Consider the following 22,414-nt stretch of genomic DNA (forward strand, 5'->3'; position numbering starts at 1 on the left):
ACATTTACGTGTTATTAAAAGTTTGATGGGGGGACATGTTCTAGTACTTAAAAGACATTCATCATTCTATTGAACACATCTACTCTCCCACAGGCCTCCAGGCTCATTGTCACTTTCGACGAACATGTCATAAGCAACAACTTCAAGTTTGGAGTCATTTATCAGAAGTTTGGACAGGTGAGTCACATGGGACGCCTTATCTCTGTTAACTTCTTCGCAACTGATTTATTCTCATTTTTCGGATTCACAGAGATGAATCAGTGCTGTAACTCACCAACATAATTCATCTTTATTTAGAACAACACCTTCAATCTTTTGAATCAAACAGCTAACAAAGTAGTCCTTCCTCCTCTTGACCTCACAATGGCTCCTCTGCTTAGACAACAATCAAGCTGTTGTCTTAATTTGTTTTTTATTCAAATCATGAGGCTATTGTTCCCAGAGGAGAGCTTTGATTGCATTAAGACAGATCCTTGACCTTTAAGGCTGCAGATAGTAGGCAGAGAGTGAGAGGTGCCAGCAATGCCCTTAGCATAATAGCATGACAGTGGAGGCTGCGAGATGTACTTGAACAGCCTCTTCATCTCACAGATTGGTGTGTTTACACACTCAACCTTTCCTATGTGGGCAGTAAGAACACTGAGGCCCTTAATGGGACATGCTCATGTTTATAACACGCCTTTTGGATCGATTCTCAAAACCTCCGCTTGCCCTCCTTGACTTTAAATGGGAGATTGTGTATTCAGGGGAAAGATTTACATATTCATCAAGCTAATTGACTCATAATGAGCCATTTAGGTTTGCTAATTTTAGAGTTTGCTTTTGTCTTCATCAAGATGCTCTTGTTTTTGTGTGTGTGGGTTCATTTCATTTGGGGTTTATTTAATGTTGGACTTTGTGCTGTAACATAATGTTTCATCATTATGTGTTCTTGTTTTTGGGAGATTTGTGATTTGTGAAAGGCTGAAATACTTTATTTCCTTCAGTAATTGAAGTAATGATAATGCATGAAGCTTCTTTGTTGAGATGACCTTCTATTGTTCCTGATGGGTTACTGTGTCTACTGCCAAGGGCACCATACAAATGTTTGTATGAAACTTATAAGCACTTGATGTGTTTTTATCTGTGTAGACCTCAGAGGAGGAGTTGTTTGGGAATAACGAGGAGAGTCCTGCTTTTGTGGAGTTTTTAGAGTTTCTGGGACAGAAAATCGAGCTCCATGACTTCAAAGGGTAACACTTATAAACAGAACAGCTCTCTCTCTCTCAATATGGCACAAGCAAGATGTAGACGTGCGGGATGAAATGTTTAACAACATAAATTAGTTACAATAGAAGCTTTGGATGTTGGAGTTTTTATTTGTGCACTTCTGATGAGAGATTTCACTAAGAATGAACTACACTTTCTTATTGTGCAGTTTATTTTCACGCACTGTCTGCGTTGTTTGAACTTTCAAATCACACATAAAATGTCAAATGTACATTGCATGTATTTATGCTTCCTCTGATTAAACTAGACTAAACCAGTGTTGTTATTAACTAACACAAAAACTATTTAAAAAGAGTCTGTGTATTTAAATAAAGATGAAATCAAATCAAATAAAATATAAATATTAGACGGAAAAATGTACAAATCTGCACATAAATTTTAAATATTGCCCTGGCAAATAACCAAAACAAAATGTTGAAGCACTAAAATTACTCAGACTAAAGCTGGAATAGAAATATTAAAGGTAAAGTGAAATATTTAAAGAAAAACTAAAACAAATAAACATGACAAAAGCGCATAAAATTACCAAAACTTCTTATACAAATAAAATGAAAACGTGAAAAATAAAAACAATATAAATATGAATAAATATTGTATATGAAAAAGTACTAATAAAATATACTTAAAATATGTAATTGTATATAAATAATAAAATAAAACTAAAGAACAAGGAGAGACACTTAAGAATAACGGAATTTATTTTATTTATATTATTTATTTAATTATTTCTTAAATAAAAATTTAAATAAATCACTTTTAAATGTATGTATTTTAAATAAATGTGATGGTTTAGTTAATGGTAATACATTTTTCAAATTGACAAAATTATAGACATTTAAAACCTATAGGTTTCTTTATATTTCTTTTTATCCTTTTGCATTTTTTTTATTAAATCAATAATTTATTTCTTAATTTTAGTGAGAGACTGAATAATTTATTAATTAATAATAAAACAGTGTGGTGTAATATCATTGTAGAAATTTTGCCCTGAATGTTACAGTATGTAACCTTTTGAGAGATATCTATATTATAAAGATTTGCTACAAAATTTGCAATAATTGTCTCTATGAAGTTTAGTGCTAACAATGCCCTTCATGTTTTCTAATAGTTTTCGTGGAGGACTGGATGTGACACATGGTCAGACAGGCTCTGAATCTGTGTACCACAATTTCCACAACAAGGAGATCATGTTCCATGTGTCAACTAAGCTGCCTTACACAGAGGGTGATACACAGCAGGTACTCACATTTAGGGATGCAGCGATACCATTTTTACAGAACCGATCTGATTCTCAAAATTCTGAGAATTGGCCGATACCGATCTGATTGGATAGCGCAGGTTTTTTTTTTTGGTTTTTTTTTAATAAGTGTAGAATTTCAAAAAATTTTAAACCTTTTTGTGCTGACCTGATAATGACTCTTAAGTGTGTTAAACACAATTTACTAAATATAGTATAGGAGCCGATACCGATACTGAGTATCGGATTGGTGCATACCTACTCACAATGCTGTGGGTTCAGTGAGAGGGTTACTGATAGCACATTTCCCTGCTTCTAGATCCTTTAATCAATACAACTGTGGTAATTATTAGTGGAACAAAATATCCTAAAAAGACTAAAATCAGTCTTTTTAGATACTGATCTGATGCAAAAAAAAACAAGCCACATAGGTATAAGCCATCTGGTTTGGCAGGAGCGGAGAAATCCATTCCTTAGCACTGGGGCAGATGATGTTTCCTGCAACCACACACTGCTGATGTGCTGGCAGACGATTGTTGACTCACAGAGTGACCTTTATTCTGCACCTTCACTGGCAGCGCTGCACCCTCTGAGGAAGATTGTTTTTAGAGCTCACTCCTCAGGGAATCTTCTGCATTTAGAGCACATGAAGCATGCTCCTCTCTCTCTCACTGTCATATGTGCACACAGTCTACAGTGATTGGAGGTTGACAGCAGATCGGGTTGGTGAACTGATGTCCATGTTTAAATGAGCGGCAGCAACCTCTGTGTTTGCCCTTGACAGCCATCTGTTGAGACATGTTGTGAAAAACAACTTCAGCACATGGCATCACTGACATATAAATTAAATCCTAAAATGAATGGAATTTATCATCAAATGTCAGCCAGGAGAGCATTTAATGACACTCATCACAACTCTGTGTTCGTGTATTACATCAAATATATTTGGACATGGCACATTACCATATTGATTGTATAAAATGGCTTATTAAATTAATATTAAAGATGCAACTTTTCATTAAAACAATATTTTTTAAAGCTAAATTATTATGTTATTATTATTAGTGTTCCTGTAGCTCAAGTGGTAGAGCATTGTGTAAAAATTGATAGCCTGAATACACTGTCGCTTTGGATAAAAGCATCTGCTAAATGCATAAATTTAATTAAATTTTTATTTTTTATGTGCTATTATTCTTCAGAAGTATACACTACTGTTCAAAAAGTTTGGGGTCAGTATCTGGTTTTTTTTTCAGTCTTTTCCGAAGACTGGAGTAACGGCTGCGGTAAATTTAGCTTTGCCGTCACAAAAAAATAGATTTTAAAATGCATTCAAATAGAAAATATTTATTTGAATAATATATTAAAATATTAAAATGAAATATTTTAATTTATTAAAATTTATTAAAATTTGAATGTATTACATCAAATATATTTGGACATGGCACATTACCATATTGATTGTATAAAATGGCTTATTAAATTAATATTAAAGATGCAACTTTTCATTAAAACAATATTTTTTAAAGCTAAATTATTATGTTATTATTATTAGTGTTCCTGTAGCTCAAGTGGTAGAGCATTGTGTAAAAATTGATAGCCTGAATACACTGTCGCTTTGGATAAAAGCATCTGCTAAATGCATAAATTTAATTTAATTTTTAATTTTTATGTGCTATTATTCTTCAGAAGTATACACTACTGTTCAAAAAGTTTGGGGTCAGTATCTGGTTTTTTTTTCAGTCTTTTCCGAAGACTGGAGTAACGGCTGCGGTAAATTTAGCTTTGCCGTCACAAAAAATAGATTTTAAAATGCATTCAAATAGAAAATATTTATTTGAATAATATATTAAAATATTAAAATGAAATGTATTTTCTTTTTTTCTCTTTTTTTACATTTCAAAATACATGAAATGTATTTTCTTTAATTTTCTTGTATTTTCTTATCAAATAAATGCAGCCTTAGTGAGCATAAGAGACTTGTTAAAAAAACTATGAAATATTTTTATTGACCCAAAAAATTTTGACTGTATGTAGTTTATTTACACATTAATAGGTGACTTTTTATGAAACTAATGTGAACAAGTGTTTTGCATCATACCTTACTATATTTTGTATTTTAATAGACTGCAGCACTGCAGTCTTGACCAATCAGCGTCCAGCCAGGTCCCACTTTTTTATTATTCTTTGACTTGAAAGCTGCTAATACATTTTAAATTTTGCCAAAGAGATCTCACTTTAACAGCTGTTTGGTATTTGTTGAAAGTGCAAGTGTTGAAGGATTTTAAAATTAAACTGTCTTGTTTTGTTATCACAGCTACAAAAGAAGAGGCATATAGGAAATGACATTGTGGCCATCGTGTTTCAAGAAGAGAACACTCCATTTGTGCCAGACATGATTGCCTCCAACTTCCTTCATGCCTACATAGTGGTGCAAGTTGAAAATGCCTGTTCTGACAACGTCCTGTACAAGGTACATTATCACAGTATAACCGCAATCTAGCGATTCTGTAACACTTCTCTGTGAGTCAGTAAATGATACACCTATCTGTCATTCTCCAGGTTTCAGTAACAGCGAGAGACGACGTTCCATTCTTCGGACCATCCCTCCCCAACCCAGCCATTTTTAAGAAAGTGAGTTGCTGAATCTTAATAAATGGAAGTGGAGTATTAATGCTTTGCACTAGCAACATCATGATCATGGGTTCATTTCCTAGGGAAAGCAATGATAAAATAAATACAATAAATAATCTTTGAATGGCATTTGGTTGTTGGTGGGGGGGTATCTGTTTAATACTGTTATATTCAATTCAAAGGTTTGGGGTCAGTGAGATTTTTTAAAATGTTTTTGAATGTCTTTTTTACTCACCAAGGCTGCATTTATTTGAGCAAAATACAACAAAAACTGTAATTTTCTAAAATATAATACATTTTTTAAAGCAACTGTTTTCTAGTTTAATATATTTTGAAATTTATTCCAGTGATGGCAAAGCTGAATTTTCAGTGTCACATGATCCTTTAGAAATCATTCTAATATGCTGACTTTTTTTATTTTTTTTTATTTTAATGCCTATCACCGTTACTTTTAATCAGTCAAATGCATCCTTGCTGAATAAATGTATTAATGTATTTTTAAGAAATTTATATTTTAAATGGTATTGCTTGTAACAAAAGGACTTTCCTCTTCTTCCAACTGTATTTCTCTCATTTGCTCTCCATTTACACCTTTCTGCGTCTCTCAGGGCCCAGAGTTTCATGAATTCTTGCTTACCAAGCTGATCAATGCCGAATACTCTTGTTACAAAGCTGAAAAATTTGCCAAATTAGAGGTGAGTGTCATTAAGGTGTCAGAAGTCAGTGCTCATGTGTAACACCAAGGTATGGTTTCAAATTTGATGTATTGATAAAATGTATTTTATGATAAATGTGACTTACAAATGCATACATGTAAATGTCCTTAAAATAAATTTACAAGCCTCGTCTAACATTCATTTACTATTTATATTCAAATGTATTTGCTAAACAAGTACACTATCCCACTTTCATCATCATCAGGAGCGTACCCGCTCTGCTTTGCTGGAGACGCTGTACGAGGAGCTGCACATCAACAGTCAGGCGATGATGGGAATGGGAGGAGAGGAGGACAAACTGGAGAATGGAGGAGGGGGAGGGGGCTTCTTTGAGTCTTTCAAGGTAATCCACAAGGACACAGAGCTCTGGGGGTCTCTCTGAGGGCACTTACATCCAGAATAGAGGAGGATGGGGATGTTCGTGAAGCATTACTGTGACAGATGAGTCATTCATTCATTGTAGTGTTATTTTACTATATTATATAATATGTTTTTGTTTTTATAGTTTTAAATAAGATTTTTTTTACATTTATTAAAAAATTTATAATTTATTTAAAGTTCTAGTCAATTTGTTGTGCTTGTCATTTGTATTAGTTTCTGTTTTAATATGTCTATTCAGTGTTAGTTATTCACTTTTATTTACCGTATTTTTCAGACTATGCGTCGCACCTGAGTATAAGTCGCATCAGTCCAAAAATACGTCATGACAAGGGAAAAAAACATATATAAGTCGCACTGGACTATAAGTCGCATTTATTTAGAACCAAGAACCAAGAGAAAACATTACCGTCTACAGCCGCGAGAGGGCGCTCTATGCTTTCAGTGTAGACTACAGGAGCACTGAGCAGCATAGAGCGCCCCTTTGCGGCTGTAGACGGTAATGTTTTCTCTTGGTTCATTTCTTTCGGTTCATGTCAGATTAATTTTGATAAATAAGTCGCACCTGACTATAAGTCGCAGGACCAGCCAAACTATGAAAAAAAGTGTGATTTATAGTCCGGAAAATACGGTAATATAGGTTCAGTTATTTTAGTACTTCAGCTTAAAAGAAACAAACAACAGCAACAAAAATCAGCTGAAATAAAAGAAGTTTACATTTTAGTTTTAGTTGCAGTTAATGATGATAATAACTCTGGTTCAGACTGGTCTTTTTTACCTTGCTGCTATTATTCTTTACGAACAGTAGCAGTTTTTCTCTTTTGGGATTTAGATGGCGGTGTCTTTATGACTCCAGCTTCCAAGTGATGTAACCGATGCTACCTAGATTAAATTACTCATTACTGTAATTAACACTAATTAGTCCCGATAGCACATTGTCGAGCATTGATGCACTCATGAGATTGATCTTGTGGTCTACAGTGTTTCGCTTCCTAATATACTTTGCAAACTAATTAGTACTACATGATTAATCATACCTGATATATTATACACAAATATTTTTCTGTAAATGCAACATCATGCCTGATGAGTATATAGATGAATGTGAATTTTACATAGCAATAATTCATTACAGACAGACTGTTTCTATGTGCTTGGGAGCCGGGTTTATGATTGAAAGTGTTCATTGGTGTTCACACATTGATTGTAGTCATCCAGTCATGAAAAATCAATCAGACTTCTCATAAATCATTTTCATTGTCTTTTAACCTATTATATTTGCTTCCGCATTTTCCACAACCACTTATTCAAAGCGTTTTCATCAGCAGCTGTCTATAGCCAAACTTGTTAGCATAGACACAGCTCATCCGTGGTTGTGGCATTCTGGGATTTTCCCTTGAAATCGGCAGCACTTTAGTGGGTGATATTTAATCAATATCCATTAACACTCTCAGGCAGTTCTGCTCTCTAATGGTTGCTGGCTTCAGCTTAGTGACTTCCTGATAACTTCATATCATCAGTACTCCCGCTGGCCATATGCTTTTTACTTTTACAAACAGAACTGCACACTTGGCTCAGGTATTTTCCTCGGGTTGTTTTAGCAACTTGATTCATTGGCTTCAGACCCACTCCACTGGCCCACCCTGACCTGCTGCAGCTCACCGTGTCTCCTCCTGATCTCTCCCTATGCTATAGCGGGTGATCCGCAGCAGGAGCCAGTCTCTGGACACCATGGGCCTCAATATCAGGAAGTACACAGTCTCCAATAGTCACAGCGGCAGTTTCACCCACAACAACAACAGCAACCACTCACCAGAGTCCCCCAAACCCCCTGGGATAGTAAGTAACCCCCTGCCCTACTGGCTTTCCAATGGGCCAAACTATGCTATTCCCCTCACTCCCCTTCACTATGAGGTAGAAAAACCGGTCCTGGTTAAACATACTTCACTAATACCTGACTACAGATGCTCAAGAGTTGGCAAACTAAGAACAAGCAACACAATGCAGATGAAATAATTAATGATTAAACAACCAACTTCGATTTGATTAATAATTGCCCTCATGCACCAGTCCCTTTTTTTATCCTAATTTTTTTTATTCTCATTCCCATCATGCCCTCTGTCTGTCATCTCTGCAGCCACTAATCTTATTCACTGAGCATTTCTTAAAAGGGTCACTTGCACTGGTCTTGCTCATGTTTGCTGCTCTAGCAACAGTCACTATTTCCTGAGTTAAGAGGGTCAATGACATGAAATTCCTACCTATTCATTTATTCCAAATTCAGCATTCCTGTATAAGCATGTTTTTAATTTCTGTTAAAATTATGTTTGATATAAAATTCAATGTACGGTGAGATATTTGAGTGCCATATATATATATATATATATATATATATATATATATATATATATATATATATATATATATATATATACATACATACAGTCATGGTCAAAATTGTTGGTACCCTTGATAATTATGATCAAAGAAGGCTGTGCATTGTTTATCCATTTAATCTTTCATTAAAAAATCTTTCATTGAAGTAAAAAAATTTATTTTTAATATATTTCTCTCTAATACACAATGACCATAATCACTGGAACCCCTAGAAACTCCTAATGGCCAAAGACTCTCAGAGGATCACAACTGGAGAACTGAAGAAAATAGTTGAGTTTTGGGGTCAGAAAGCCTTTAAAAAAAGATTCACTATTAAACAGCACCTACATCACCACATCCTCTGCTCTCATTTAAAAACAAACTCCAGCATTTCATTTGCCAGACACAACTGGAACTTCAAAGGGGACTGGGTTCTATGTTCAGATGAAACTAAAAATGAGCTTTTTAGCTCATAAAACATCTAAACCTGACTGTTAGAAACCTTATAATGGGCCATGGTTGGATCTTCCATCAGGACAAAGATCCAAAACAAACACCAAAATCAAAACAAAAATGCGTTTACTGAGCACAAAATGAAGCTTTTGCTATGGCTGTCCCATTTCCCTGACCTGAGCCCTAAAGAAAATGAGTGTGGCGAACTGAAGAGAAGCACCACCAACATGGAATGAACCTGTATGAAGGAATGTTCCCTGATCTCTTGCCAGGTGTCATCAGGCATAATAGGAGAAAACTCAGAGCTGTTATACTGGCAAAAAGAGGGTGCAAAAACTACTGAATAAAAGGGTACAGTTAAGTGTGTCCAACGTGTATGAAAAGAAAAACATTTAATTCAAGAGATTTTTAAATTCTCAAAATAAAATATTTTCACAGCCTTCTTTGTTCATATTTACCAAGGGTTCCAGCATTTTTGATCATAACCACGTATGTGTGTACAAAGATATAATTAAAATTAAAAAAAATTAATAGCAACTGATTCACTATTTAATTATTATAAACAGTATAATTTTTCATATAGTATGTCTCTAAAATATCAGATAAAATTAGTTCAGCTTGTACATTTTCATGTGGTGCAAATAAAATATATTTAATACATTTTATTACATATATATATATGGAGAGTTCAGATGCAAAAGCCTCTAAGTGGCATCTGAGATTTTCATCTAAAATTATTTTTATCAGGCCCCTATATTTATGTTCAGTTTTTTCACTTTAATAGCCTGGAAAAGGACTTGCACATTGCCATTAAACGTACAGTATGGAATTTTTGGCCACCAGGGGTCACTCAATCAAAACAATAACATGAGACGTACTTTGATGACGTCGGGAAAGAGCGTAGGCTCATGGGAGTTGTTGTTCATTGGAACACGCGCTCTGTCGCTCCCCACATTCCTCACTCATTTTAACTGAGACCGGCGACACACTGGATGTGTGGCGCAAGCATCTCAGCTGCGTGGCGTGTCAGTTTTTAATTCGGCTCCCATGTTAATAGGTTAGAGCTTGCAGACTGCCTGTGTGAGACGCGTGTCTCAGGCGCGGCTCGAGCTGCGCGGAAAACGTGTGCATGCTAGAAATAGAACCAACACCTATTTTTCACGCGACACGCATGCGTGTTGGAAGCGTTTCCAGGCAAAATATAATAGGAAAATATGTTTATATGTAATTTTGTACACAAATACATATTAATTCATGACATTTTGATGTTTGAAAGTCTATAGGTTGACATAAATTCAGATACAAATGTAATTTAAAAAATAAATAAATAATTATCGATTTTCAAATATTGCACCTGTCAAACATAAGTCTATTTTGCCTTTATCAGTAGGCTTTATATTTATGTTCAACATGAAGTATAGATATTGTTGTCATGAAGACAAGAGCCTGGTCTGTTGGCGGTCTCCCTCTATGTCACCTACAGTAGCAGCAGCGCGCCACGCTTCTGGCACGCAGCAGAGACGCCACGCAGCCAGTGTGTCACCGGCATTAGTATTTTGACAATCATGTATTTTCGAACGGAGAGATATATGAATTATCAGACCCCTATCAAATCAATATTCCATCTAAATAACATCATCGTTTCACAAAATATACGGATAGATATAGTTAGCTGAATGGATGCATACCTGTTTATTAGAATGCAAGCATCTCTCTGTAGTTTCAGCAGTTTCACAGAACGTGCAGGCAAAGCATAATCATGATCCATAACTAAGTTATTGATTGAGGTATAAATACGAATATAAACAATATAAATATAAAATATAATAGTCTCGACCAAGGCTAGCTACTACTTTTTCTTCTTCGTCTCGTCTTTGCTTCTGTTCACCTTTGTATTTGGCGGTTCCGCAGGAAGTTAGATAAACTAGAGGGGTCAAAGTTTATATGACGCCATAGACGGGCGACAAAACGGAAATAAAGAAACGTTTGACCCCCTTTCGCCTTCAGAACTGCCTTAATTCTATGTGGCATTGATTCAACAAGGTGCTGAAAGCATTCTTTAGAAATGTTGGCCCATATTGATAGGATAGCATCTTGCAGTTGATGGAGATTTGTGGGATGCACATCCAGGGCACGAAGTTCCCGTTCCACCACATCCCAAAGATGCTCTATTGGTTTGAGATCTGGTGACTGTGGGGGCCATTTTAGTACAGTGAACTCATTGTCATGTTCAAGAAACCAATTTGAAATGATTCGAGCTTTGTGACATGGTGCATTATCCTGCTGGAAGTAGCCATCAGAGGATGGGTACATGGTGGTCATAAAGGGATGGTCATGGTCAGAAACAATGCTCAGGTAGGCCGTGGCATTTAAACGATGCCCAATTGGCACTAAGGGGCCTAAAGTGTGCCAAGAAAACCAGCCTGCACAGTCATAACAAGGCATGATGGATCCATGTTCTCATTCTGTTTACGCCAAATTCTGACTCAACCATCTGAATGTCTCAACAGAAATCGAGACTCATCAGACCAGGCAACATTTTTCCAGTCTTCAACTGTCCAATTTTGGTGAGCTGCTCATGCAAATTGTAGCCTCTTTTTCCTATTTGTAGTGGAGATGAGTGGTACCCGTTGGGGTCTTCTGCTGTTGTAGCCCATCCGGGCTCAAGGTTGGCCCAACCATCCCTCAAGGTTGTGCGTGTTGTGGCTTCACAAATGCTTTGCTGCATACCTCGGTTGTAACGAGTGGTAATTTCAGTCAAAGTTGCTCTTCTATCAGCTTGAATCAGTCGGCCCATTCTCCTCTGACCTCTAGCATCAACAAGGCATTTTCGCCCACAGGACTGCCACTTACTGGATGTTTTTCCCTTTTCACACCATTCTTTATAAACCCTAGAAATGGTTGTGCATGAAAATCCCAGTAACTGAGCAGATTGTGAAATATTTAGACTGGCCCATCTGGCACCAACAACCATGCCACGCTCAAAATTGCTTAAATCAACTTTCTTTCCCATTCTGACATTCAGTTTGGAGTTCATGAGATTGTCTTGACCAGGACCACACCCCTAAATGCATTGAAGCAACTGCCATGTGATTGGTTGATTAGATAATTGCATTAATGAGAAATTGAACAGGTGTTCCTAATAATCCTTTAGGTGAGTGTGTATATATATATTTATATATGTATGTATATATATATATATATATATGTATATGTATATGTATATGTATATGTATATATATATATATATATATATATATATATATGTATGTATATGTATATATATATATATATATATATATGTATATAGATATATATATATATATATATATATATATATATATATATATATACATATATATATATATATATATATATATATATAGATATATATATATAGATATAGATATACAACGTAGATATAGATAATTTGTAAAATGTAAAAATATTTTAATTTTATTTTGGGAATGATCATGTTTTTTAAATCAATCGTGAATACAAAGAATAGATGTTTTAACCTATACAGTATATATTTTTAAAGTGTTTTCCCTTTGTTTGTTGTGGACACTTTTACTGTATAAACATGTCATTGACCCAAAAGCATGTGATATGAATTAGAGCATTCCCCAGAGAAGGCTGTTACTCCTTTAATGATCACAGGAGGTGCGTGTGTGTTATGGTGGAGTTGAGGTGCTCTGAGGAGTGCATGACATAAAGTGGTCTGGAATGTGTTGCATGTTGTTCATGAGGGAATGAAATACTGTCAGATAGTCTATAAGGGGTCATGTGAGACATTACTTTGTTATTTTCCTTGCAGTGCCCCTCAGGAATCAATATTAGCTGATTTTGAAATAGGATAAGGCGGCCTGTGGCAGTGTTATAGTATAAAGATGGTTGTGAATGTACTGACCTTACCGCATCCCCCACAGGATCAGATGCACATCAGCACATAAGGACTTGCTGGGAGCATTACATATTTATGTGTGTGCATGTTGAATGGATTCTGCTGTACCAGTGTTTTAATATGCAGGTGTCCTGTTGGTAAGTATAATGCTTGCACAGGTTAAGTGCAGAGGCAGCGTCCTCCGGCCTGCCAGCTCAAGCGCAGAGGCAATGAGAGCCATGCTAAGTCCTGCCAGCGCCCCTTCTGAGCACAACTCAGGGACTTGCACTGGAACAGACTTCAGAGTTACTGAGCCATGTCTCTGTCACAGTTAATGTTTCTGTTATTTATAGCACTATCATATGCCATGTCAGTCATATGGACTTTTTGACCTTAATACAAGTAATGCAATGGAGAATAAAAACCACAATGTTGGCACAAATGGTTTTTCAACTATTGAGACTTTAACCCCAAAGGTTACAGGCGAAATAAAAGATTGTGTATAGTGATTCATCCCCCTCTGGTGATTATGTCATAAGGGCCATCAACAGTAATGGGGGGCCCATTATGGTCCTCTGTGACAGTGGATCTCAACTGGTTTTGCTCCAGGACCCAGTGCACATCAACTGACAACCCAACACATACCAAAAATTACACTGAATAGGTACATAGGTCCAATAATATGAACAATTATTAACATAAACTGAATATGAAAATTGACAGTGTTTTTGTACTTTTTTGTTTTGTTTGTAGTTTTTTATTTTATTTTTGTACAATTTTTGTTGTTGTTGTTGTTGTTATTACAAACATCCATGAAACACACTGAGAAGTGTATAGGTCCAACAATATGCAACATCAATGACATAAAGTAAATAAAAACTTCAAAATCACACTAAAACTTGCATAGATCCAATCATATGCAAAAATGATTAACAAACTGGACAGTAAAATTGACAGTTAATTAAATTCTGTTTTTTTTTTTTTTATTGCAAATAAAAACATCCTTAAAGTCAAATTGAAACTGCAAAGTACTTAGGTCCAATAATTTGTTAAATAACATACGCTGGATAGTAAAAGTTTATGTTTTATTCGTTTTGTTTTTTATTTTAATATTTAAAATTGTATTTGATTTTATTTGATCATATATCATATGATATATGTGAACCTCTTTGTCTGACTAACCTGTTCCAGTAATGTTAACCTTAACTGTTAAGCTGTGTACAAATGAAAACTGTCCAGTTGTCTCCAGTTGTGTGCTGTGTGCTCCTACTTCAGCTTTCTTGTCCTCCACAGGTCACCTCCTGAAGTTCCTCTGGCCCTTTTTTCTTTGTGTGGCTACTCTGTTGTGTTCATGACAGCTTTTTTCTTGCTGTTCATGCTTTGATGACTGTCTCTCCAGCAGATGTTTGTAGGCTACTTTGTTTATATAACACATAACCTGCTGCATGGACTCATGATTTCTCTCGTTCTCTCTCTCTTTCTCTGTGGGCTCTGTGCAGTCATTGCTTGTCCCAGGCAAAAGCCCAAGTAAATATGGACGTCGTGGCAGTGCCATAGGAATAGGAACCATAGAAGAGGTTCATGTATAACTCTCACTCCTCTCCCATATGCATCTTTTGTTCTCACCGCATGTTAACAGAATGATTGACACTAGTGTATATAATAATACACCCACTGAACAAACTATGTTTACTCCAGGGTTATTATACAGTAGTTAACTACAGCTAAATCCATAGAATCTTTCATTACTTTCATTACATTTTTTTTTTAAATTGAAATAAAATATATTGAAAATTTCATTTGGTTTCAAATGTCAGTTTATTTAATTTTATATAGTAAAATAACAAAAACTAAGTACAAAAAAAAAAATCTATATAGACATTTAAAACAAAAACGTACTCGGTTACTAAACGTAACCTCGGTTCTCTCTAGAAGAGCGAACGAGTACTGCGTCTTAGCTAAGACGCTACGGGAAAAGTCTCTTTTCACGAAATACTGAAGCAAAAAATTATCCTTAATTTTGTATTTTTGTAAAGCGCATTTGCAGCAGTACACAGCCATAGGCGAGACGGCTCGTTCGCTCATTGGCTTGTTCTGCGGCAACTGCACAGCCTATCGAGCGCGGGCTGATGCAACATCAGACCAATAAGGGCGCTTCGCGCCCTTCTTGCCACTTCCCGCCGAAACGGGTGTGGCCCAACCTATAAAAGGAGCTCGAAAAGGCTGACTCACCTGATTTATTTCATCGCCGAAGCGAACCAGAGTGAATCGTGCGCACGGCAGAGAACGCAGTACTCGTTCGCTCTTCTAGAGAGAACCGAGGTTACGTTTAGTAACCGAGTACGTTCTTTTATGAGAGCTCTCTCGTACTGCGTCTTAGCTAAGACGCTACGGGAACCCAATGTAAAACGCCGTGCGCGCAGGGATCACACACCAATAAACCTGAAGCAACGCCCAGGATTTACAGTGCACAGTCACCTGAGGGACTCACAGAGAGTCCAGGACAGAAAAGGGAAAAAGCCCTCCGTCCCATATCTAGCAGCATCCGTAGATGCGGCAATATGACGTCACACAGCCGAGGCAAGGCCTGACCAATGTGGCAATGCGGGTCTTACGCAATACTGCCCATATAACAGTCGGCAGCGCATAGCGCTCGTGAACTCAGAATTCCCCTCAGGGCCCTGATTCGCCTATACCGACAGCAGCCTTGCTTGCAAGGCGGGAACCTCCAGGTTATAGAACCTGATAAATGTAGACGGCGAGGCCCAACCTGCCGCCATACATATATCCTGCAAGGAGATCCCAGTAGACCACGCCCACGACGAGGCGATGCCTCTTGTGGAGTGTGCTCTGACGCCCAACGGGCACTGAAGGCCCCTGGAAGTGTAAGCTAACGCTATGGCGTCAACTATCCATCTGGATAGAGTCTATCTCGAAACAGCCATTCCCTTGGAACGCCCACCGAACGAGACAAATAGCTGCTCCGTCTGCCGAAAGGCAGCAGAGCGAGACACATAAGCTCTTAAAACCCTGACAGGGCAAAGAAGACTCGAGTCTCCATCCTCCCCTGACACCGGCAGGGCAGACAGGGCAATAACCTGAGCCCGAAACGGTGTGTTGAGGGATTTCGGCACATAACCGTGCCTAGGTTTGAGTATGACTCTTGAGTCATTGGGCCCAAACTCCAAGCACGACTGGCTCACCGAGAGCGCGTGCAAATCACCCACACACTTCACGGAAGCGAGAGCCAACAAGAATACTGTCTTGAACGACAGATGCTGAAGGCTAATCGATTGGATAGGCTTGAAAGGGGGACCTTTCAAGGCCTCCAAAACTGCCGCGAGGTCCCACATAGGGACTGACGGAGGTCTGGGAGGATTCAGCCTCCTAGCTCCTCTGAGGAACCGGATGACTAAATCATTCCTTCCTATTGACTGACCGGACGCCGTTTCAGAAAACGCCGCGATGGCAGCCACATAAACTTTGAGCGTGGATGGGGCTCTGCCCTTATCCAACAGCTCCTGAAGGAAGGAGAGGACCTCCGTCACCTCACAACTAAGGGGTGAATAACCTCGAGCTGTGCACCAGCTGGAGAACACCGACCACTTCGAGGCATACAGACGTCGTGTCGACGGAGCTCTAGCCTGAGTGATGGTATTTAGCACTCTCACTGCGAGATCAGCGGGTAACCATTGAGTGCCCATACATAGATGGACCACAACTCCGGTTGAGGGTGCCAAATCGAGCCCCTGGCCTGCGAGAGGAGGTCTCTCCTCAATGGTACCGGCCACGGGGCGACATCTGCTAACTGCATCAAATCTGGGAACCATGGTTGGTTCTTCCAAAGAGGTGCTACAAGCAGTATTGAACATCTCGTTTCTCTCACCCGTTCTATCACCTGCGGAAGGAGGGAGACGGGAGGGAACGCATAAAGCGGGCAGCACGGCCATCTCCGTGACAGCGCGCTTTCGTTCTTGGAAAAGAACGCGGGGCAGTGAGCGTCCTCGTGGGACGCAAAGAGGTCCACCTCCGCCATGCCAAATCTCTGCCACAACAGCCGGACTGTTTGCGGGTGTAGAGACCATTCGCCCGTAGGAACATTGCCTCTGGACAGCCTGTCTGGACCCAGATTCTGCAGTCCAGGCACATGCACTGCTCTCAGCGAGCACACGTTGCGCTGAGCCCAAATCAGGAGGCGTTCCGTCAGCCTGCACAGGTTTCGGGACCCGAGACCGACCTGGCGATTTATGTAGGACACCACGGACATGTCGTCCGAACGGACTATGACGTGGTGATCCTTGATATGGGGACAAAAGCGCGTCAGCGCGTTCTCCACTGCCAGCATTTCCAGGCAGTTGATATGATGGAGCTTTTCCCATTCTGACCATAGGCCAAAGGACGGTCTGCCTTCGAGCAGCGCTCCCCATCCCGAAGTGGAGGCGTCCGTCGACACCATTTTCACACTCGGGGAAGTCCCCAGGCTTACACCTGATCGGTACCAGCCGTTCGCTGTCCAAGGTGCTAGAGCCGCAACACAGCTCTGATCGACCTTGAAATGCAGCCGGCCAGACGCCCACGCTCTGCGCGGCACCCGAGCCTTCAGCCAGAACTGCAGGGGGCGCATGCGGAGCAGGCCCAGCCGCAGAACCGGAGATGCTGAGGCCATGAAACCCAGCATCTTTTGACAGTGTTTGAGCGACACAGTCGCGCCACAGCGGAAAGAACTCGCTGCACGCTGAATGCCCATCGCGCGCTGTGGTGACAGCCGCGCCGTCATGGAACACGAGTTCAGAACTATACCCAGAAACAGGATCGTCTGACTGGGGTTCAGCGAACTCTTCACCCAATTGACACTGAGGCCGAGCTTCTCGAGGTGATCGAGTAAAACGGCTCTGTGGTCCATGAGCTCCGCTCGTGATCGGGCCAGAACCAGCCAGTCGTCCAAATAATTCAGCACTCGTGTGCCTCTGAGTCTAAGAGGAGCGAGCGCTGCATCCATGCACCTCGTAAACGTACGAGGAGCTACGGACAAGCCGAATGGCAGGACTGCAAACTGGTATGCCTGGCCCTCGAAGGCGAATCTCAAATATCGCCTGTGGTTTGACGCTATCTGTATTTGAAAATACGCGTCCTTCAGATCTATTGACATGAACCAGTCCCCTCTGCGAATCTGCGCGAGGAGCTTCCTGGTCGTGAGCATTTTGAAACTGCGTTTCATCAATGCCTGTTCAGCTGTCTTAGATCCAGTATGGGCCGGAGACCCCCGTCTCTCTTGGGCACCAGAAAGTATCTGCTGTACAGCCCCCCCTCGCTTTGAGACACAGGCTCTACAGCCCCTTTGCTCAACAGTTTTGATATTTCGGCCCGAAGTATGTGTGCTACTTCTGTTTTGACCGTAGTTTCGACGCGCGCTGAAAAGCACGGTGGCCGTCGAGAAAACTGTAGCGTGTAGCCTCTCTTTATAATGCCTAGCAGCCAATCCGAAACCCCTGGAAGCACTGACCATGCATTTGCATGAATGGCTAAGGGCTGGATGCGAAACGCGCTCTGTTGACTGGGCAACGGCGGCGCTCGAGTGTGCTGCGCATCTGAGGCGGGGAGCGCGTTGATCACAGCGGGCAGATCGCTCTTCCTCGACCCCGTTCCGGCGCTTAACCGACTGGAGGGAGGCTGAGCGGGTCCCGTGGGACTCGATATATCTGCGAGTAACCGTGGGCTGCATGTGTGCACTTTTACCACTTTAAACTCGCTGTCTGCCTGTGCAGAATGTACGTGCATGGGCCTCGTTTTTACAGAAGCCCCGCGCCGTATGTGACATAGTGTATGTGGGCACTGGGAAGTGGGCACGTTTACTATGCGGCGCGCTTGACCGATCTGTGTCGATCTTATGTGCGCTAGCCCTGTGTGCAGGGCTGTGCTTATATGTGGAGATGGGCACTGGGTAGTGGGCATCGTCACTGCATTTATAGCACCATCGGCCGTGGCCGGACGAGCATGCACGGGTTTCGTTTTTACAGAAACCACATGACGCGTGTGACATAGTAATAGTGGGCACTGAGGGGTGGGCACGTTTACTATGCAGTGTGCGCGACCGACTTGAGTCGACATTATGGGCGCAGGCCCTGTGTGCAGGGCTGTGCTTACATGTGGAGATGGGCACTGAGGAGTGGGCATCGTCACTACATTTATAGCACCATCGGCCGTGGCCGGACGAACGTGCACGGGTTTCATTTTTACAGAAACCACATGACGCGTGTGACATAGTGATTGTGGGCACTGAGGAGTGGGCACGTCTACTATGTAGTGCGCGTGATCGACTTGAGTCGCTTTTATAGGCGCGAGCCCTGTGTGAAGGGCTGTGCTTATATGCGGAGATGGGCACTGAGCAGTGGGCATCGTCACTACATTTATAGCACCATCGGCCGTGGCCGGGACACCAGAAATTACACCTTTTTCGGGAAATATCTGGGTAGCCGTGATAACGGTTTTCGTGTGCAGGCAAGCGGGCAACCGTACAGGCTTGCGCATTGCAAACAACGCTGAAACAGTCACAATCTCTGGAAACTGAAACAGCGGCGCGCTTAGGTGAGAGCCCGGCCGCAGCGGAACTCGTACACCGGCGCTTCGATGAAGCAGCCATCGTGTGTAGTGCCGACGCAGCGTCATGCAGCATGCGTAGATGGCTTTCCCAGGATGGCTTCGGGGCTCCCGGCCTCACCGTAATCCTCTGCCGCGGTCCCCGCGGCGCGGGGCGACGGCCAGTAGAGCGAGAACGGGGGTCTCGAGCTGCGTTGCTGAAGCTGTTGTGATAACGGCTTTTGTGTGCAGGCAAGCGGGCAACTGTGCAGGCTTGCGCATTGCAGAAAACGCTGAGACAGTCACAATTCCTGGAACTGAAACAGCGGCGCGCTTGGGTGAGAGCTCGGCCACAGCGGAACTCGTACACCTGCGCTTCGATGAAGCAGCCATCGTTAGTAGCGCCGACGCAGCGTCACACAGGAGGCTTTAGATGGCAACACCGCTTTTGCCGCCGTCCAGCAGAGGGCGGACAAAGGTGCGTCGCTATCGCCTGTTCCACCGGCGGAAGTGAGTGGTAGTTCCTGTTTTTAGCATCATCAGTGTGGAGAATGCTAGTGAGACAGACGAACGAGTTCGTGCTGAATATGGAGCGTTCCAAGCCTTCGCCACCTCTTCGTGAAGCTCAGGAAGAAATGAGGCGGGCTTTGAGAAGTACGCTCATCCGAAAGGGAAATACCATCCAGCCGGGAACGAGAGGGGGGGGCGCTGGTGCAAACCACTCGCGGCCGAGACTCATCGCGGCCAACACGATCATTCGCCCCGGCTCCTTCTCGATGTCAGCTCGTCTGCTGGGCTTCTGAGCAGAAGGCGCGAGATCCTCGGAGCTCGCCCAGCCCTCACTGCCCGAAGCTAGCAGAGAGCGCGTGTCCTCTTCCCCCGACGCGGCCCTGAGATCGACTTCCTCGGACGACGCGCCGGCAAACAGCGGGCGCTGCCCACCGGGAAGCGATGCAGGGGGGGGCCGGTGAAGCAGGGCGAACCGGCGAGCTCGGTTGAGCTGAAGACGGTTCCGGAATCCGCTGGAAGCGATGCTTTTACGGCGCCTCAGCGCAGCGGAGAATGCAGGCTCAGAGAAAAAGGCCAGGCTTGTCCTCAGAGTCACCATGGCAACAGCTCGCAGTGGGGGCATCCGCCGTCAGCGAGCGAGCGCTGCATGATCTTCACCCAGGCAGGAGACACAGATGACGTACCGGTCTCCCTCGCTGAGTGGGGCTCTGACGAGCCGCAGGAAGGCATCTTAAAAAAGACGCGAGCTCTTTTACGAGTGTGTGTCGCAGGGCGAACACACACACACACATAAAGAACAGCTTGTATATAACAGGATTGAAAGGATATAGGCGCCGGATAGCGCAGCAGGAACGGCAATGGAAGGCGGCGATGCCAGCAGCTTCAGAATGGCTCGTCCTGCTGATGTGCTTTCTCAGACGGCGCTTGCTTCCTCCGTGATCCAGCGATGCGTGAGCTTCGCTGAAGAGATGAAAAATCAGGTGAGTCAGCCTTTTCGAGCTCCTTTTATAGGTTGGGCCACACCCGTTTCGGCGGGAAGTGGCAAGAAGGGCGCGAAGCGCCCTTATTGGTCTGATGTTGCATCAGCCCGCGCTCGATAGGCTGTGCAGTTGCCGCAGAACAAGCCAATGAGCGAACGAGCCGTCTCGCCTATGGCTGTGTACTGCTGCAAATGCGCTTTACAAAAATACAAAATTAAGGATAATTTTTTGCTTCAGTATTTCGTGAAAAGAGACTTTTCCCGTAGCGTCTTAGCTAAGACGCAGTACGAGACAGCTCTCGTAAGAGAACTGATTAAAAAAGAACAAAAAACTATACATTTCACAGCAGTTTTTATTTTTTTAAATTAAATGTAGCATTTTACCCTGACTACATCTACAAGTCTTCATCTAACATTATAATGACATCTTTTTCATTTTTTTTTAAATTTCAATTTAATTTATTTTTACATTGTATTTTTAATTTGTTGCTATAATAAAATATGGCTGATAACTGATAAATTGTCCATTAAAATTCAATACTATTTTACCTAAACGGAAAAAAAAATACTAAATATAAAACAATAAAACTAAAATCAATAATTTTAAAAGCTAAAGTGAATTTAGGCACCACAAAATTACAGTGTACTATATAAAAAATGGATATTCATTTTGAGATTCATTTAGCCAAGTATTACATTTAAAGTGTTAAATTGTTAACTAAAATTATTAGTATTTTGTAAAGATGAACTTTAAGTGAGCTTAACAAGATGGCAAAGTTCATCCGTAAAAGCAGAGGAAATGGGCATGTTAAATATCCAATATCGGACAATAACTATAAAATATCTTTAATATTTGCAGATAACTGATATGAAACAAATATATTGTGCCTCCATCATTTTAACAGCTATCCAAGCAGATATTCATGCCATACTATCAGGTCTTACTAAACAGATCATTTTCCTAATGTAAGCCACTTTGAAAGTTAAGCATTGTTAAGTCAGAAAGTCATATTGCACATTTTTATATCTGTTGCCACTGTTCTTTAAAATGATCCATGTACATCTATGTGTAGCAGCATTGTTTCAGTGTTTATGTTCATAGTGAAAAGTCAGAGATTTCATCATTGCTCCCCTTTCAGCATCTCTTCCTGCATGTAATGCATCGCTCTGCTGCGTTTTTAATATCCAATGTTACTTCTTGTTGCGTAGTATGTACTATTCGGTGTATTTCTGTACCCTAGTCTGATAACTATACACTCTTTTCGAGCTAATAGCGTAGGAAACACAAAGGAAAAAGGCAACAGAGTCTTTCCGAAACCTTTGAAGACATTTTAGATAAAAGCCTTTTTGGAGGCCTTTCATTTGAAGTCATAAAGCAGTAGCTGTAAAATCCCAGCACTCAGGCT

At 41.0% G+C, this 22,414-nt stretch overlaps 1 protein-coding gene across 22 annotated transcripts in view; it reads left to right on the plus strand.

Annotated features, from left to right (window-relative positions):
• The window catches only part of LOC132129025 (rap1 GTPase-activating protein 1-like), a 101,057-nt gene that overhangs the window by 70,995 nt on the left and 7,648 nt on the right, over positions 1–22,414 (plus strand). For 15 of the 22 annotated variants that reach the window (XM_059540434.1, XM_059540435.1, XM_059540438.1 and 12 more), the window contains 9 exons: positions 94–177; positions 1,132–1,232; positions 2,378–2,507; positions 4,821–4,976; positions 5,066–5,137; positions 5,746–5,832; positions 6,059–6,196; positions 7,927–8,070; positions 14,443–14,520. In XM_059540434.1, the coding sequence (XP_059396417.1) occupies positions 94–177; positions 1,132–1,232; positions 2,378–2,507; positions 4,821–4,976; positions 5,066–5,137; positions 5,746–5,832; positions 6,059–6,196; positions 7,927–8,070; positions 14,443–14,520 (990 nt within the window). The remainder of the gene's footprint in view (positions 1–93; positions 178–1,131; positions 1,233–2,377; positions 2,508–4,820; positions 4,977–5,065; positions 5,138–5,745; positions 5,833–6,058; positions 6,197–7,926; positions 8,071–14,442; positions 14,521–22,414) is intronic. The other 7 variants (XM_059540426.1, XM_059540432.1, XM_059540431.1 and 4 more) reach the window with 3 other exon arrangements.

Source organism: Carassius carassius, chromosome 46 (assembly GCF_963082965.1).
Source record: "Carassius carassius chromosome 46, fCarCar2.1, whole genome shotgun sequence".
Classification (NCBI taxonomy): domain Eukaryota; kingdom Metazoa; phylum Chordata; class Actinopteri; order Cypriniformes; family Cyprinidae; genus Carassius; species Carassius carassius.